This window comes from Mirounga angustirostris, unplaced genomic scaffold (genome assembly GCF_029215605.1).
Source record: "Mirounga angustirostris isolate CCGP_5_RB_7025 unplaced genomic scaffold, mMirAng1.0.hap1 SCAF_10, whole genome shotgun sequence".
NCBI classification, from domain to species: domain Eukaryota; kingdom Metazoa; phylum Chordata; class Mammalia; order Carnivora; family Phocidae; genus Mirounga; species Mirounga angustirostris.
The window spans coordinates 34,452,191-34,469,125 of NW_026991718.1; the positions used below are offsets into that span (position 1 = coordinate 34,452,191).

At 49.3% G+C, this 16,935-nt stretch overlaps 1 protein-coding gene and 1 pseudogene across 2 annotated transcripts; both read left to right on the forward strand.

The window, feature by feature from the left end:
• Positions 1 to 1,206: 1,206 nt before the first annotated feature.
• On the forward strand, positions 1,207 to 16,298 carry NEURL3 (neuralized E3 ubiquitin protein ligase 3). Of its 2 annotated transcripts, none has more exons than XM_064572167.1 (4): positions 1,207 to 1,520; positions 4,010 to 4,495; positions 5,424 to 5,492; positions 15,005 to 16,298. In XM_064572167.1, exons 1-4 carry the CDS (start codon positions 1,493 to 1,495, stop codon positions 15,088 to 15,090), a joined length of 669 nt encoding a protein of 222 aa, XP_064428237.1. In that variant the 5' UTR covers positions 1,207 to 1,492; the 3' UTR covers positions 15,091 to 16,298. The 2 variants fall into 2 exon arrangements, with proteins under 2 accessions (XP_064428237.1, XP_045739691.1); XM_045883735.3 differs by lacking the exon at positions 15,005 to 16,298 and adding an exon at positions 6,382 to 7,373 and having other exon boundaries at positions 1,216 to 1,520.
• LOC123850739 (glucose-6-phosphate 1-dehydrogenase-like) lies at positions 11,043 to 12,699 on the forward strand (annotated as a pseudogene).
• Positions 16,299 to 16,935: the final 637 nt, after the last annotated feature.

The window sequence follows — 16,935 nt, forward strand, 5'->3', positions numbered from 1 at the left end:
GGGTCTACAGACCCTCCATCCTTTCCCACCTCAACAACCTCCCCAAATCGGTCACTAGCACCACTGTCCCCAGCTTCTCCGGGGACATGCACGGGGATATCCCTCCTCTTAGCAGAGTTCAGAGTAGTCACTGACCATGGCCTTGATCTGGGGTCTTGGGAAGGGCTTAGCCTGGAGATGGGGGGCCAGGGTACCCATAAGCCTCCAAACTAACCCAGGGCCTTGCCACCTAAAGTGTGTTCTACAGAACCACCTCCTTAGAAAAGTAAAATCCCAGCTATAGCCCCAGGCCTTCTGAATCAATCAGCATTTTAGTAAGATCCCTCAGGAGATTCTCGGGCCTGCTGCAGTGGGGAAGCACCAGGTTAGAATAAGCCATTTTCCCTCCACCAGCCTCAGTTCTCCTATAGAAATGGAGGGGGCGGAAGATCTCTGAGTTTCTTTTTGTTTTTTTTTTTTTAAAGATTTTATTTATTTGACAGAGAGAGCACAAGCAGAGGGAGAGAGAGAGAGAGAAGCAGGCTCCCCGCTGAGCAAGGAGCCCGATGTGGGACTCGATCCCAGGACCCTGGGATCATGACCCAGGCCAAAGGCAGCCGCTTAACCGACTGAGCCACCCAGGCATCCCTGTTTTTGTTTTTAAATAGACTCCACACCCTACATGGGGCTGGAACTCACAAACCTAAGATCAGAGTCGCTTGCCTATGGACTGAGCCAGCCAGACGCCCCAGGTCTTTGGCTTCTTCGCACAGCTAACACGCCCGGAGGCAGGCGTTCAGCATGACCTCCTGTGGGACGATGTGTGTTCTGTATCGGATTTGTGGAAAGTGGAATTCCAACTCCAGCAGGGCGGGGGGGGTGCGGTAATCAGCACTTCTCCCGTTCTGCCTGATTTACCCCTCTCCTCTCTGCCTGAGATCCAGCGCCAGGGCAACCTCACAGGTCCTGGGATGCAGCTAATTCAGTTCAGTCCACTCAAGCAACACTGATTAAGCACCTCCTGTGTGCCCTGGGGTCTGGAGCAGTGAATCTCCACCCTGGCTGTGCATTAGAATCATCCAGCGTGCTTTTAAAAACTACTGATGCTGGACCCCACCCCAGGCCACTGGAATCAGAGTCTCTGGGGGCAGGTCTAGGCGTGAGTACTTACTAAAGTGCCACAGGCAATTACAATGCACAGCCGGGCTGAGAACGACTGGTCAGAAGTAAGGGACAAGTCTATCCTAAATCCTACCCAGGCTAACTCCGGAGTCCCTGCTTCCTTTAGGTCAGCCAGCTGCGGCAGGGTTGCTGCGAGCCAGGGGCAATCATCAGGAAATTCCCCAGATATCATACATAACCCGTGACAGCAACCTTTAATTAATCATCAACCTTGTAACGTGATCCTGGCCCATAACGAGGAGACCCACTGAATCTTTGGAAACCTGTCCACGGGCCTTCTCCAGACAATTCCTTCCAGACCCAGGGACCCGTGCCCGAGGACCTCAGGCTGATGGGGGCCCAGCTCTGCTCCCAGGCTGGTAAGTGGGAGCCCTAAGCTTGGTCCCTAGACCAGGGATGCAGAAGGAGAGGGGAAGCTGTGGAACCTTGGGTGAGTCACTTTTCTCTAGGGCCTCAATTTCTTCATCTGCAGGCCAGCGCCAATGCAAGCCCTGCCAGCTTATGGGGCTACCAGAGGCACAAACCAAAAGGTTACCAGGCATGACAGTTCTCTGAGAGCGTCACCTGAAACCACAGTGTGCCCTTAGTGTGCAGGCAGGAGATGGAGAACCTGGTCTTTTACCACCAGAGGTCTGGACTGCATCTCAGAACTCTGCTCCCTCCCAGGCGGAGAGCCTGGAGCCTCAGCCCTTGGCTCCCGAGGGGCACCGGAGGCTCACACCCCGGCAGCAGGTAGCATCCAGAGCTGGGGAGGGGAGAGGGACGTGATAAGGAGGGTGGGGACCAAGCCACGGTTGGTGCTGCCGCTGTGGCAACTGTGGATTCCAGGTCATGTGGTGCCATAAAGGAGGCAGCGGGGGGGCGGGGGGCAGGGGGCAGGGGCAGGAGCCGGCCCCGGGCTCCTCAGCTGCTGGCTGTGGAGATGTGCAGAACCACCCCGACTCAGCTCCCTCTGCGTGCCTCCCTGCAGGTTGTGGGAGCAATGAAAGATGCTGAAGGGTTCATACCTGGCCCCTAAGAGGCTTGATGGCTGGAGGGGTGGTGATGGAGATGATGAAGATCCAGGGAGGTCCTCGCTGAGCAGAGGGCTGACCCTCAGTCACTTAGACTCCGAGAGACTTACTGCAAAGATTCTCTTTGAATCTGCCTGGGGGTGTGGCTAGGGGGAGACATCCAAAAGTCATGGTGCCTGCCCAAGTGGGCTGTTAACTCCTCACATTCAGGATCTCCAGGCAGGTACCTGGAGACTCCAGGCCATGGCTGGCCATTGATATCGATCCCATTGGTGGGTAAGGAGATCTATACCCAGAGGAGCAGTGACCTGCGTAGGTGAGCGGCAGAGCCGGGACGAGAATCTGGCTATCAGACATGGCTGCCCTCCCCAGAGCCTCCCGGGTGCCTCAGTGACTCTGCGGTGGGCCCAGAGACAATCCATCTGATGTCAGGGCCCTCGACTCCGGCTCTTGGGCACCGTCTGTGCCTACTCGGGGACTCCCCCTTGCTTGTGCATAGCCTCCAGGAAAAGGCATCTGGGCAGACTATCAGGAAGGAAGGGAGAGACGAGGGTATTCCAGAAGGGGGTGACAGTCGTGCAGGGGGCTTGGGTGAGGGAGGGGTGAACTTGGATAGCAGGGTTCAGAGGTCCCCAAGGCCAGAGTGAGTGCTTGTCCCTAAAGCCTCAGGTGAGAGAACCATGGTAGGCTTGCCTTTGGACTGAATCCATCAGGGACAGATTCACTATGACCTCAAGGGTAGCCCTTGTACCTGACCAGATTTAGCCTCCCCTCCTTGTGCCCTGCTGGAATCTTGCGGGCTTGTGAGTGGTCAGAGAAGTGTGGCTGGGGAAACTGGTGAGATCTGGGAGGGGGAGGGCCTTGCTTTTTGGGGGTGGGGTCTGGCTCAAGTTCTGGTTGAATTCCCTTCTATTTTCAGCATCCATCTTCCAACCCAGAAAGAGCAGGACAGAAGGGGAGAGGTGGAGGGGAGAGAGATGAGGCCTGGGAGCTGGCTAAGTGCAGTTGTGGGGCAGGAAGCTCACTTCCTGCTCAGGCTCAGGCCTGGGGCTGGAGGGGAAGGGCTGCTCAGTAGGGAACTTCCTCTCTTGACTGCCAAGTGGAGTCGGGTTGGGAAGTCCCCCCATTTTAAAGCCCAGCCCTGGGCCTTAGCTGGCCCAGGCCAGGATTCTGAGGGGCAGACCAGGGACTCCTTCTCCAGCCTGTGCCCCCTCCTCCCACCTCACCCTGTGGGGGCACTGATGGACCCCTTTCTGTTCCCAGAAAAGGAAGTCACCCTCACTGGGGGCCATGGCCTTCATAAATGGTGCAGGTTCTCTGTGGGACAATGATAAAGTCAGACAAACAGAGAGGGAAAGAGCGCGAACACCAGGACCCATCTACCAGAGCTCACCACAATTAGCAAACCCATCCCTTTCAGGCTGTTTCTAGATACAGACAGAATATATCTACGTATATTAAACATATAAACATGTGTCGAAGAAAACCTGGATCATATTATATCTACTGTTCTAAAACCTGCTCTTTCTGTTTCGTGCAAATAACCATTACCAGGTATTGAGAGCCGGTACAGGCATGAGTTCGTTTAATTTTTACAACATTCCTCCGGGAGGGGCACTGAGGCTTGGGGAAGTTCCCGGCGGAACTCAGATCCCGGGCACGCTAAGCAGGTTCCTCACCAGGCTTTGATCAGGTCTCGGGAGGGCGGGGGTGTCCCCTGGATGAGAGCACGGGCAGTGGCCCCGGGGGGATGGGGGGTGTGGAGATAACTCTGGGGAGCGGGTGAGTCGGGTCCAGACCGCACTGACGCCCCCACCCCCACCCGACCCCTACAGACGCCAAGGCGCCGCGAGAGACACTCCGCTTCCACGCCGAGGCCAAGGGCGCGCAGGTGCGTCTGGACGCCGAGCGGTGCACTGCGCACAGGCGCGCCACGTTCCACGACGGCATCGTGTTCAGCCAGCGGCCGGTGGCGCCGGGCGAGCGGGTGGCGCTGCGCGTGCTGTGGCACGAGACCGGCTGGTGCGGCGGGCTCCGCGTGGGCTTCACGCGCCTGGACCCCGCGCGCTTGTCCGCGCCCAGCCTGCCGCCCTTCGTGTGCCCAGACCTGGAGCAGCAGAGCCCGACATGGGCGGCCATGCTGCCCGAGGGCGGCGCGCTGCTCGGGGACGTGGTCCGCTTCTGGGTGAACCGCGGCGGCCGGCTCTACGCCAGGGTCAACGCGGGCCCCCGGCTCCTGCTGCGCAAGGGCGTGCTCCTGGGCGCCCCGCTCTGGGCCGTGATGGACGTGTACGGGACCACCAAGGCCATCGAGCTGCTGGGTGAGGCACCCCCGGGGACCCAGGCACCGCCCCTGGGTGGGAGGTGGAGGCTCGGGTGGTACTGCGCCCCACTCACAGCCGTGGGGAGATCCGTTCAGTTTTTCATATACAGTTTTTACATCAGCTCCTACCCAGGGTCAGGTAGGAAGATGGGTGCTGGGGACGCCAGATGGACAGGACCCAGTCAAAGGGAGGGCAACCTTGCCCCTAGAGAATACTAAGAAGATATGACTAGCACTTCAAACATTCTGTTAAAGGGCTGTTTCCCAAAGGGAGAGATTGGAGACTGGGTTTTGCTGTCTAAGTAGGAGTTCACAAGAGTCAAGGGTGGCGAGCAAAGGGAACATAAGTATGAGCGTTAGATGTGCACCGGAAGACTGCTTGTGGGGGTACAGTCCGCCGTTCTGTCAATGGATGGGCAAACCAGAACCATCCCTCTAGCCACCTGAAAGGAGGAGTGTGGATTTCAGGGAGAGTGGATAAAGGAAACAGCCTTAAAAAGAAATATTGGCGTTCCTGTGCTGGTCGTCCAGGGCCTACACAAGCAGTCCATTCTCCCCCCATTTTTAAAATCACTTGTCACAGATGCTGAAGCCTCACCCCTGGAACACCTGTTTTGGTAGGTCTGGTGTGGGCCCACCCATTTTCCTGGCCCCCTGGGGTCTCCAGTCAGGCAGCAACAGTAGGGCAAAGAGGAGATGTCCAAAGGATGGGTGGGGTGGTTTAAGAAAAAGAATCTACAGCCTCAGGAATTCTCTGCTGGGTTAAACCAGGGAAGGGACGGCTCGGGCGGTAAGATCAGCTGGGAGTTCCAGCACTGCAACCCAGGAAAGAAAGCCCATGGAACTACCTCCGGGGCTGGTGGGGGTGGGGTGGGAACACCCTGGCTTTGCTTTCCCTGGGCCCTGAGTCTCCCTCTCTACCTCAGATCCCAGGGCCAGCGTCTTCCCCTCAACCATGCCATGGCCCTTCAGTGATGAGACTCTGCAGCCTGAAGGTGAGTGGCTCCCCCCAGCCCTAGGGCCTCCCTGGGACTCCAGCACCAGAGGCACCAGGGGAGGCCCCAGCTCTGGGGGCTCAACTAAAGTCTTTCCAAGTCCCACCAAGTCTCCCACAGGCTTTAGGCCAAAAGATTTGGTGCTGCCTACGAGAAACCTAAACGCAATTTAATAGCTCTGCCTTCTAGAACTTTGGCTATCTTTACAAGATACAAGAGCACATTCATGCACAAATAATGTTATTTTGTCCCTGCTTTAAGAAGCAGTCCATGTTCATAGGGGCGCCTGGGTGGCTCAGTTGGTTAAGCGACTGCCTTCGGCTCAGGTCATGATCCTGGAGTCCCGGGATCGAGTCCCGCATCGGGCTCCCTGCTCGGTGGGGAGTCTGCTTCTCCCTCTGACCCTCCTCCCTCTCATGCTCTCTGTCTCTCATTCTCTCTGTCTCAAATAAATAAATAAAATCTTAAAAAAAAAAAAAAAAAAGAAGCAGTCCATGTTCATAATAAAAGATTTGCCAAACAGAAATAAAATAAATAGTAAAGAATAAATATGGAAGTAAAAAAAAAATCACCCATTACCTCTTTTTTTTTTTTTCCACCCATTACCTCTTGGGTGGATTTTTCTCCGGCTATTTTGTAGTCATATATCTGTAAGGAATTGTGCTCTGTTTTCCTTTTTTCTAAGTTGGAATTTTATGACATATATGTATGTACATTATGGTTTTCTTCCTAGTTTTTTGTTTTCATTTGCTTATGTTGTGAACATTTTCTCATGAGGTCATATTCTTCACAGCAGGACTGCGTGGTTCCCTGCCCTGTAGTTATAGCGTGAGTAGGCTGCCCAGCCTTTGCCCCCATGTGCCCCAACCTGTGTTGTCCCCTTTCCCAGTTGCAGCAGGGGATGAGTGCACCATCTGTTTCCACCGTGCTGCCAACGCCTGCCTTGTCCCCTGCGGCCACACACACTTCTGCAGCTACTGCGCCGAGCGGGTCTTCATGGACTCGGCCAAGTGTCCTGTATGTCGCTGGAAGATTGAGGCCGTGGCCCCCGCGTGGGGCCCCCCTACTCTGAGGACTGGACAGGGCCTCCGGGTGCGGGGGGCAGACTGAGTCTAGTTCTGAGCCTGGTGGAGGGTGGAGAGGGGCAGCCCCCCCCCCCCCGCGTTCTGGAGGAATCAGAAAAGCTGGTCAGCAGCAGGCCTAGCAGGGCGAGGGGGGTGGGGAGGCAATGGCTCCTCCCCCCTCCCCAACAGATTGGGGCCAGTGGAGAAAAGAGGAGCCCCTCTATCTCCCTGATGGTTCAGCAGGGAGCCCTCTGCTTAGTCAGGTTCATTTGCGCCCGGGGCTTGCCGAGGCTTTCGGCTGACCACCTGGTGCGGCCACCGTAGATTTAGCAATCCTGGTACTCATAGGTCATGTCAGGGAGAAGGGCCTTTATTCAGAGACGGGGCAGCCTGTTCCCTGGTTTTATAGCGGAGGAACAACAGATACCGGCATGTATCTGGTAGAAGCCCGGCCCATCCTGGGGTATCGAGGAGCCTGGAGCAGACGCAGGGAGGCATCTGGGTGGAATGTTTACACTCCGATGTGAAAGCTGGGTCATCCCTGATAAGCCCTCCATAAAGCGGATGAGCAGTCACCCGCCCTGCCCGCCCTGCAGGGTGATCGTGAGGTCCCAGTGAGAGAGCATAGCTGAAGATGTTTCTGCACATGAGACTGCGCTGTTGTGACTGTGCTTATTTCCTTGCCAATTTCGGAGGCGTCAAAATAAAGTTTGTCTCTTGTGAATGATTATGTAATGAGTATGTCCCCTTTGCTGCAGTCAGGGCGGGGGTGTGGATGGAGCTGTGGGCTGTCGGGATGCTAGGGCATTTGGGAACATAAGCCCTGTCCTCTCTGCAGACACACCCTAGGCTTGCGGTGGACTGGGTGGGGCTCGGCCGCTCAGGCCTGTGGACTTTATTCTGTTGAGCACACGAAGGGGACAGTTCTGTGCTCCCAGCCCTGAGGTCACAGCCAGGCTTTGCCCTTGCCATTCTCGATCTGAGGGGACTGCCAGGAGGCTCTGGCTCCTGAAGGAAGGGAGAAGTTGACCCGGGAGCCCCCCTCAGCAGGTGCTTGGGTTGGGGCAAGCCATACCTATTACTTTGCTGTTGTTCCTTGCTCTGGGCCTAGTGGGGCGGTATCTCCTGGGAGAGAGGACTAAGAGGGTGGTTCCAACCTATTGTGCTCAAAATTGTAATGATGGGCACCTTCATAAACTGCCTCCCTACCCACACCATTGCCAACCAGTGGGTTGGGACATTGGGTTTCGGGGACACTGGAATAGCTTACACTCTGGAGTGGGATCGCCTCTCCAACACTCATGAATGGTCTAACCTTGGTCTTGTGGCTTGACTCCTGTGAGCCTCAGTTTCTTCATCTGTAAAGTGGAAATAAGATCATCTTCTTTGCTGGTAAGTGTGAGAATCGTTGAGTATGAAACTTGTAGCTTAGATGAAGTACTCAAAATATGGCATCTCCCTTCCCGTGAAAAAGGCATCTCCTAGGGGAAGCCGCCAAGAGATCAATGGACCAGGTGTCAGGGATCTGGATGTGAGTCCTGGCAGCCCACTGACTTTTACCAAGGGCCCGCATGTCATCCCCAGTCTCTTGGAATGATTTCTATGGATCCCTTTTTCATCCTTTAGGTGTCTTTTTGTTTTTAAATCCAGATGCCTCTAGAACAAGTGCAGTACTTTCATCCTATTTCCGGTGAACACCTTCTTATTAGTTAATGCGTGAGCAAGCCTGATCTTAGAAATGATCTCTGACCAGAGCAGGGGGACTTCTGGAATAGTGGAGTAAGGAGTCTTGTAAATCCATTCTTCCATAAAAGCAACAAAAATATTGGCAAGATTACAAAAATCAACTTTTCCAGAACTCTAGATATTAACCGAAGGCTAACAACAATCTGAAGAGGGGTTTATCCAAGAGAAACTGCTCAATTTTGGTAAGAACAATGGGGTTTACGGGGTTTTAATGGCCAACTGCCACCCCTCTAGCCCCAGCTCCACAGTAGTCTTTAAAACCAGCAGCCTTGCAGCTGGTAGAGGGGACAGATTGGGTTAGGAGCACCTCAGAAAGTTCTGTCACCCAACCATCATCATTGTTTGACCTCTATGGCAGTTCATTGGAAAAACTTGATTTACAGGGTGTTATTACTTAATCCAAGTTGGAGCTCTCTACTCGGGAAAACCCCAAATCCCAGGGCATTTGTCAAATATAATCAGCTTCAATTGCTTAACCTCACAGCTGCCAAAGACTGCGATACCAGTTGGGGGGCAAACGTGAGCCCAGCCAAAAATTTAAAAGGGAGGTCTGAGAAATTGGATGTATCTAGGAGAATTTGAGAAGCTCTGGTGTATTTCAGGGGATCTAAAAGATTATGTGCATGGTCTGGAAAGGCCTGAAGGGCCTCAGTCTCTCGCTTCTGGCTGACCTTGAGGTCCTGTACACGCAGGAAATAAAGACTAAGACAAAGCTGTAAATTGCTTGAGCATTGAAGGCATGCCTCAACCCCCAGAGCTCCTTGGCAAAAAGTGGAAGATTTTCTAGCTCAAGGCATTTAAGGAAATCTCTAATCATGAGCTGACCCAGTGGAATCATCAGTGGCTGCACACTACAGGAAATATAGACCTCACAGAACTAGTCCAGGAAAGTCACTGAACAAACAAAAATACAAACAGTGGTGGCAAACCCCAGCAGGGATGGTGCTGGGTGGTGCTGGTGGATGTGTCTAGTATTCAGAGTTGCCATATTATGTTATCTAGAGGACCCGGTTTTCAAAGGGAAAAAAAAAAAAAAAAAAAAAAAAAAAAAAATATATATATATATATATATATATAGCCTGAAAAGAAACAGGAAAGTATGGCCCATTTCAGTCTCTAGAAACTGCCCTTGAGGAAGGCTAGATGTTGAACTTACTAGATAGAGATTTTCTTTTTCTTTTTTTAATTTTAATTAATTTCTTTTTTTTTAGTTTTTTACTTTATTTTTTAAGGTTTTTAAAAAAATTTGTTTTTGAGAGAGAGAGGGAGAGAGCACGCATGTGCGTATGAACAGCAGGGAGGGGCAGAGGCAGAGGCAGAGGGAGAAGCAGACTTCCCGCTGAGCAGAGAGCCCCACACAGGGCTCAATCCCAGGACCCTGGAATCATGACCTGAACTGAAGGCAGACACTTAACTGACTGAACCACCCAGGCGCCCCAGTTTTTTATTTTAATTCCAGTATAGTTCACATACAGTGTTATATTTAGTTTCAGGTGTACAATATAGTGATTCAACAATTCTATACATTATTCAGTGCTCATCACGATAAGTATACTCTTCATCCCATTCACCTATTTCACCCATCTCTCCACCCCCACCATCCCAACCCCCTGCTCTGGTAACCAGTTTGTTCTCTACAGTTAAGAGTCTGTTTCTTGCTTTGTCTCTCTCTCTTTTCTTCCTTTGTTTTGTTTATCAAATTCCACATGAGTGAAATCACATGATATTTGCTTTCTCTGACTTATTTCACTTAGCATTATACTCTCCAGCTCTACGTGTGTTGTTGCAAATGGCAAGATTTCATTCTTTTTTATGGCTGAATAATATTCCATTGTGTATATGTACCACATCTTTATCCATTCATCTATGGATGGACACTTGGGCTGCTTCCATAATTTGTCTATTGTAAATAATGCTGCAATAAACATAGGGATGCATATATCCTTTTGAATTAAGTGTTTTTGTATTCCTTAGGTAAATATCCAGTGGTGTGATTACTGGATCATAGCATAGTTCTATTTTTAGTTTTTTGAGGAAACCTCACACTGTTCTTCCAGAGTGGCTGCACCAGAAATGCACTGCATTCCCCCCAACAGTGCACAAGGGTTCCTTTTTCTCCACATCCTCACCAACACTTGTTTTTTTGTGTTTTTGATTTTAGCCATTCTGACAGGTGTGAGGAGATATCTCATTGTAGTTTTGATCTGCATTCCCCTGATGATGAGTGATGTTGAGCAATTTGTTATGTGTCTGATGGCCATCTGTATTAGACAGAGACTTTATTTTTTTAAGATTTATTTATTTGAGGGCGCCTGGGTGGCTCAGTTGTTAAGTGTCTGCCTTCAGCTCGGGTCATGATCCCAGGGTCCTGGGATCGAGCTCCGCATCAGGCTCCCTGCTCCGCAGGAAGCCTGCTTCTCCCTCTCCCACTCCTGCTTGTGTTCCTGCTCTCGCTAGCTGTCTCTCTGTCAAATAAATAAATAAACTCTTAAAAAAAACAGATTTATTTATTTGAGAGAGAGAGCACGCACATGGGGGAGAGGAGAAGAGGGAGAGAGAAACTCAAGGAGACTCTGCACTGAGCATGGAGCCTGAGGCAGGGCTTGATCCCATGACCCTGAGATCACTACAAGATCTGAAACCAAGAGTTGGACACTCAACTGATCATGCCACCCAGGCACCCCTAGACAGAGACTTTAAATCAGCTATTATAAATATGTGCAAAGTATTAAAGGAAACCATGTCTAAAGAATTAAAGGACAGTATGTTATCAGTCTCACCAAATAGAGAATATCAATAGACAGACAGAAATTATAAAAACAACCAAATAGAAATTCTGGAGTTGAAAAGCATGATATCTGGAAAAAAAAAATTCACTAGAGGGGCTTGACAGCAGATTTGAGCTGCATGAGAAAGGATCAATGAATTTGAAGATAAATTAATGCAGATCAGGGGCGCCTGGGTGGCTCAGTCGTTAAGCGTCTGCCTTCGGCTCAGGTCATGATCCCAGGGTCCTGGGATCGAGCCCCGCATCGGGCTCCCTGCTCCGCGGGAAGCCTGCTTCTCCCTCTCCCACTCCCCCTGCTTGTGTTCCCTCTCTCGCTGTGTCTCTCTCTGTCAAATAAATAAATAAAATCTTAAAAAAAAAAATTAATGCAGATCATCTAGTCTGATGAAAAGGAAAAAGACGGCAAAAAATGAATAAAGCCTTAGAGACCTGTGAGGCATCACCAAGTCTCCATCATACACATAACAGAAATACCAGAAGGAGAACAGAGAAAAGGAAAGGAAAAAAAAAATACCAAAAAGTTTATAAATTTGAGGGCTTGCCCCGCCCCCAGGGGGAGGGGATGCTGAGGCTCCACCCACACACCTTGCATGAAGCCGGTCTGCTCAGAACCATAGCTGCCCCCACTGGTTAAGAGAGGTGTAGGGGCAGCCTGGGGAACTGGCCAGGAACTCCCCTGCTGTGAGTTCCCTGGCGGTGAGGCACAGAGAACATCCTCGTGGAGCAGATGGCCCTAAGCTGGGCCCAAGTGTGTGAGATCCTGAGGGAAGAGCTGTACCACATATCTTCATCATCATGGGTGCATCAGGCAACTTAACCAAGAAGATCTACCCTACCATCTGGTGGCCGTTCCAGGATGGCCTTCTGCCCAAAGACACCTTCATCGTGGGCTACACCCACTCCCACCTCATAGTGGCAGACATATGAAAACAGAATGAACCTTTCTTCAAAGCCACCCCAGAGGAGAAGTCCAAGCTGGAGGAGTTCTTTGCTTACAACTCCTATATGCCTGGCCAGTATGATGACACCGCCTCCTAGGAGTGCCTCAACAGCCACATGAATGCCCTCCACCAGGGGCAGCAGGCCAACCACCTCTTCTACCTGGCCTTGCCCCCCACTGTCTATGAGGCAGTCACCAAGAACATCCATGACACCTGCATGAGCCAGACAGGCTGGAACCATGTCATTGTGGAGAAGCCCTTCCAGAGAGACTGGCAAAGCTCCAGCTGGCTCTCCAACAACATCTCCTCTTTCTTCTGGGAGGACCAGATCTACCGCATCGACCATTACCTGGACAAGGAGATGGTCCAGAACCTCATGGTGCTGAGGTTTGCCAACAGGATCTTCAGCCCTATCTGGAACCAGGACAACATTGGAGCCCTTTGGCACTGAGGGCCGCAGGAGCTACTTTGAAGAATTTGGGATCATCCAGGATGTAATACAGAACCACCTCCTGCAGATACTGTGTCTGGTGGCAATGGAGAAGCCGGTCTCCACTGATTCCAATGATGTCTGTGATGAGAAGGTGTTAAAACGTATCTCAGAGATGCAGGCAAACAATATACTACACTTATTTATTCTCCAGTGTGGCACCCAAGAATGCAGATAAGGCTGTGCTTATAGTAGGATAGATTCTAGTATCTGGTGCTTTTTTCGAGTTAATTTGATAAATGAATGAAGAAATGATTGAGTCAGTGTCATTAAAATGAGGATTCTAATTCTCATCCTGCCATTTATAAGGGCAATCCTCTTCCCTGGGCCAGAGTTTTCCTATCTATAGGAGAAAAGGTTTAAGATCAATCCTTTCATTTTATAATTTTGTTAAAGATTTATTCATTTATTTGAGAGAAAGAGAGAGAGAGAGAGAGCATGAGAGGGGGAGGGGCAGAGGGAAAGGGAGAGATAGAATCCTCAAGCAGACTCCCCGCTGAGTGTGGAGCCTGAGGTGGGGCTTGATCCCAGGACCCCGAGATCATAGCCCGAGCTGAAATCAAGAGTCAGCCACCCAACCAACTAAGCCACCCAGGCCCCATCAATGATGAGAGAATAATTTTGAAATCTAAAAATTTATAGTCTATTCTCCCACTCAAACATGAGGGCAAAATGAGATTCTCCCATATAAAAAGAATTCCTTTTTCATTTACAGATACTTTATGAAAAAATTATTAGAGGAGTTTTTCAGAAAGAGGAAAAAACAAGAAAAAGTAATGCAATAGTGATTAGTGAAAGAAAAAAGTTTAGTCTAAATAAATGTTAATTTTATGAAAAAATTCAAAAATAATCTGGAATGAAAACCACAGATGATATCATCATGGATGGAATGGAGAGCAGCAAAAGCATGCTAAGTTTCCTTTCTCACTAGAAATAGGTAATTATTAACAATAAAAGTGAGAAAAAGATAAATTTAGTTGATATGTCAAAGAACATACAAACAAAACGTAGAAGACTACAAACAGAATATATAAATTCCAAACCATTAAAAGAAAAGTAATAGAATTTCAATTCCAGTAATCCAACAAAAGGCAGAAAAGTAAATAAAAGAACAAAAAGTAGGTAGGAATAAGTCGTAACCAAGTAGTACTCATAATAAATGTGATGGGTTAAATTTACTTATTGATTGATAGGGATTTTCAGTTTGAACAAATAAAAAAAATAAAAATAACTCCAGGAAATATAATCCAGTTACATCTTGTCTCTAAAAGATGCACTTAAAATCTGAAAAGACTGCAAATAAAGGAAAAGAAAATGATATCAAGCAAATTCAAACAGCAAGAAAACAGATTGTGGCAGGCCATGATCAGACTTGCCTTGGAGATCCCTCAAGATAATGTAAATGGAGAATGCCTAGGCCTTGTAGGACAGGCGCAGATAGGAGGAGATTGCCCAGTGCTGACTTAGAAAGAACTCAGGTATCAGGTCAGGGGCCACGCTCTCTGAATTTATGCTGTGTATGTAGAATTGGTCATTTTTGGTGCTAGAGTGAGACCACAATTCTACACTTCTCAAACACCTGCATCTTACTCCATGAAGACCACCAAACTTTGAGCATAATCCTATGAGAAATAAGAGGACAATAGGGAGCACCCAGTTGCCTCAATCAATAGAGGATGTGACTCTGGATCTTGGGGTTGTGAGTTTTGAGCCCCATGTTGGGTGTAGAGATTACTTTAAAAATAAATAAATATTTTATTTTATTTTTTAAAGATTTTATTCATTTGACACAGAGAGAGAGACAGCAAGAGAGGGAACACAAGCAGGGGGAGTGGGAGAGGGAGAAGCAGGCTTCCCGCTGAGCAGGGATTCTGAGATCATGACCTGAGCCGAAGGCAGGCTCAGCCTAATGACTGAGCCACCCAGGCGCCCCTAAAAATAAATAAATATATATATTTAAAGATTTTATTTATTTATTTGAGAGAGAATGAGATAGAGAGCATGAGAGGGGGGAGGGTCAGAGGGAGAAGCAGACTCCCCGCTGAGCAGGGAGCCTGATGCGGGACTTGATCCTGGGACTCCAGGATCATGACCTGAGCTGAAGGCAGTCGCTTAACCAACTGAGCCACCCAGGTGCCCCTAAATAAATATTTTAAAAATAATAAAATAAAAGGTGTTTTGTTTTAAGCAGCAAAGCAAGGTTTATTGAGCGATAGCAAAGTGAAAATACAAAGCTCCAGAGGAGGGAGGGGACCTGAGAGGGTTGCCACTGGAATTTCTAAGTCTAGGAATTTTTATGAGCTTGTAGCGGGCAGTTTTAATCAGATTAACCCTCCCTGAGCCTGGCATCCAATCAGGTTTTTGTCACACAGTAAAGGGTGGAGGACTCCTTCCAGGGTGGTGTAAAATCCTTTTAAGGGTGGTTTCCTTGGAGAGTCCAAGATGGCAGAGGAGTAGGAGACCTAAATCTCCTCTGGTTCCAGGAATTCAGCCAGATGGTTATCACACCATTCAGAACACCTACGAACTCAACAGGAGATCGAAGAAAAGAATAGCAACAACTCTCTGAACAGAAAAACGACCACTTTCTGGAAGGTAGGATGTGCGGAGAAGTGAATCCGAGGCGATAATCAGGAGGATAGACAGCAGGGGAGGGGCCTCCATCGGCTACTTCTGGCACGTGATAGAGCAGCAGAGCACAAATCGGAACTTTTAGAAGTCTGCTCCCCTAAGGGACGTTGCTCCAGTGGCTAAGCAGGGGGTGGAACCCTCGCTGGGACAGTGTGGTCTCAGGACCTTCGGGGTTACAGAAAGACTGGGGGTGCCTGAGTGCGGCAGAGCTCCCAGGTATTGGAGTGGGGAAGCCGGCTGCAGAGACGGAGCCGAGGTGCGGGCTCTCAGCTCGGGGTTGCCGTAAACTGTGATCATGGCATAGTCGGGCCACTGCTCCTCCAGCAGGGACCCAACAAGAGGCAGATCCGGGGAGACTCCCCTTCCTCCCCCAGGAGGAGCGGCAGGGGAGCCCACCGCAGGGATCTGCTGGGTTTGGAGACTCCACACGGGGTCATGTGCCAGAGATAGAAACGCTCGGTCACAGGCCGGGTGAGCACAGAGTCCGGCCATAGACCGGGGAGATGGGAGTGATTGACAGCTTTTCTCTGGGGGCTCACTGAGGAGTGGGGCCCTGAGTTCTCGGCTCCTCTGGGACCAGAGATTGGGAGGCCACCATTTTCACTCTTGTTCTCCAAGCTGTATGGAAAGCTTCCAGGGAACAAAAGCTCCCGAGAGCAAACCTGAGCAGATTACATAGCCTGGTCCCTGGCAAGGGCGGGGCAACTCCCCCTGGGACAAAGACACCTGAGAGTCACTGTGACAGACCCCTCCGCCAGAAGATCAGCAAGAACATCCCACCAAAACCAAGTTTACCGATCAATGAGAACTGAAAATCTCCAGTGCTAGGGGAATACAGCACATAGAATTCATGGCTTTTTTCTGATGATTCTTTAGTCTTTCAAAGTTAATTTTTAAAATTTTCTTTATTTTTTCTTTTTCTTTTTTTTTTTTAATTTTTCTTCTTTTTTTTTTCAACCAACTTCTTACCTTATCAATTCCTTTTTAAAAAATCTTTTTTAGGGGTGCCTGGGTGGCTCAGTTGGTTAAGTGGCTGCCTTTGGCTCAGGTCATGATCCCAGGGTCCTGGGATTGAGCCCCACATCGGGCTCCCTGCTCAGTGGAGAGTCTACTTCTCCCTCTCCCTCTGCCTGCCTCTCTGCCTACTTGTGCTGTCTATCTCTCTGTCAAATAAATAAATAAAATCTTTAAAAGAACTATTTTTTAGTGTTCATTTTTACAGTCATATTCTATCCCTTCATTGTATTTAACCTTATTTTTGTGTATATATAAGTTTTTATTTCTTTAAAATTTTGGGATGCAGTTTCTTCTAACAGACCAAAATACACCCAAAATCTAGCATATGGCTCTGTTCTATTCACCAGCCTAATCATATTCTCTTTTATCCCCCTCCCCCACCCCCTGGTTTCAGGTCTCTTCTGATTTGTTTAGTGTATTTTTCTCTGGGGTCATTGTTGTCCTTTTAGTATTTTGTTCTCTCGTTCATCTATTCTTCTCTGGACAGAATGACAAAACGGAAAAACTCACCTCAAAAAAAAAGAACAAGAGGCAGTACCCACTGACAGGGACCGAATCAATATGGACATTAGTAAGATGTTAGTACTAGAGTTCAGAATAATGATTATAAAGATATTAGCTGGGCTTGAAAAAAGCATAGAAGACACTAGAAAATCCCTTTCTGGAGAAATAAAAGAACTAAAATCTAACCAAGTCAAAATCAAAAAGGCTATTAATGAGGTGCAATCAAAAATGGAGGCTCTAACTGCTAGGATAGATGAGGCAG

What these genes read in the sequence shown, in the direction of transcription:
- NEURL3 (XM_045883735.3), top strand. Translation starts at nt 1,493, where the DNA reads ATGGGGGCCCAGCTCTGCTCCCAGGCTG. An exon ending in CAAGGCCATCGAGCTGCTGG is followed by an intron (nt 4,496 to 5,423) that starts GTGAGGCACCCC and finishes TCTCTACCTCAG; the next exon opens with ATCCCAGGGCCAGCGTCTTC. An exon ending in TGAGACTCTGCAGCCTGAAG is followed by an intron (nt 5,493 to 6,381) that starts GTGAGTGGCTCC and finishes CCCCTTTCCCAG; the next exon opens with TTGCAGCAGGGGATGAGTGC.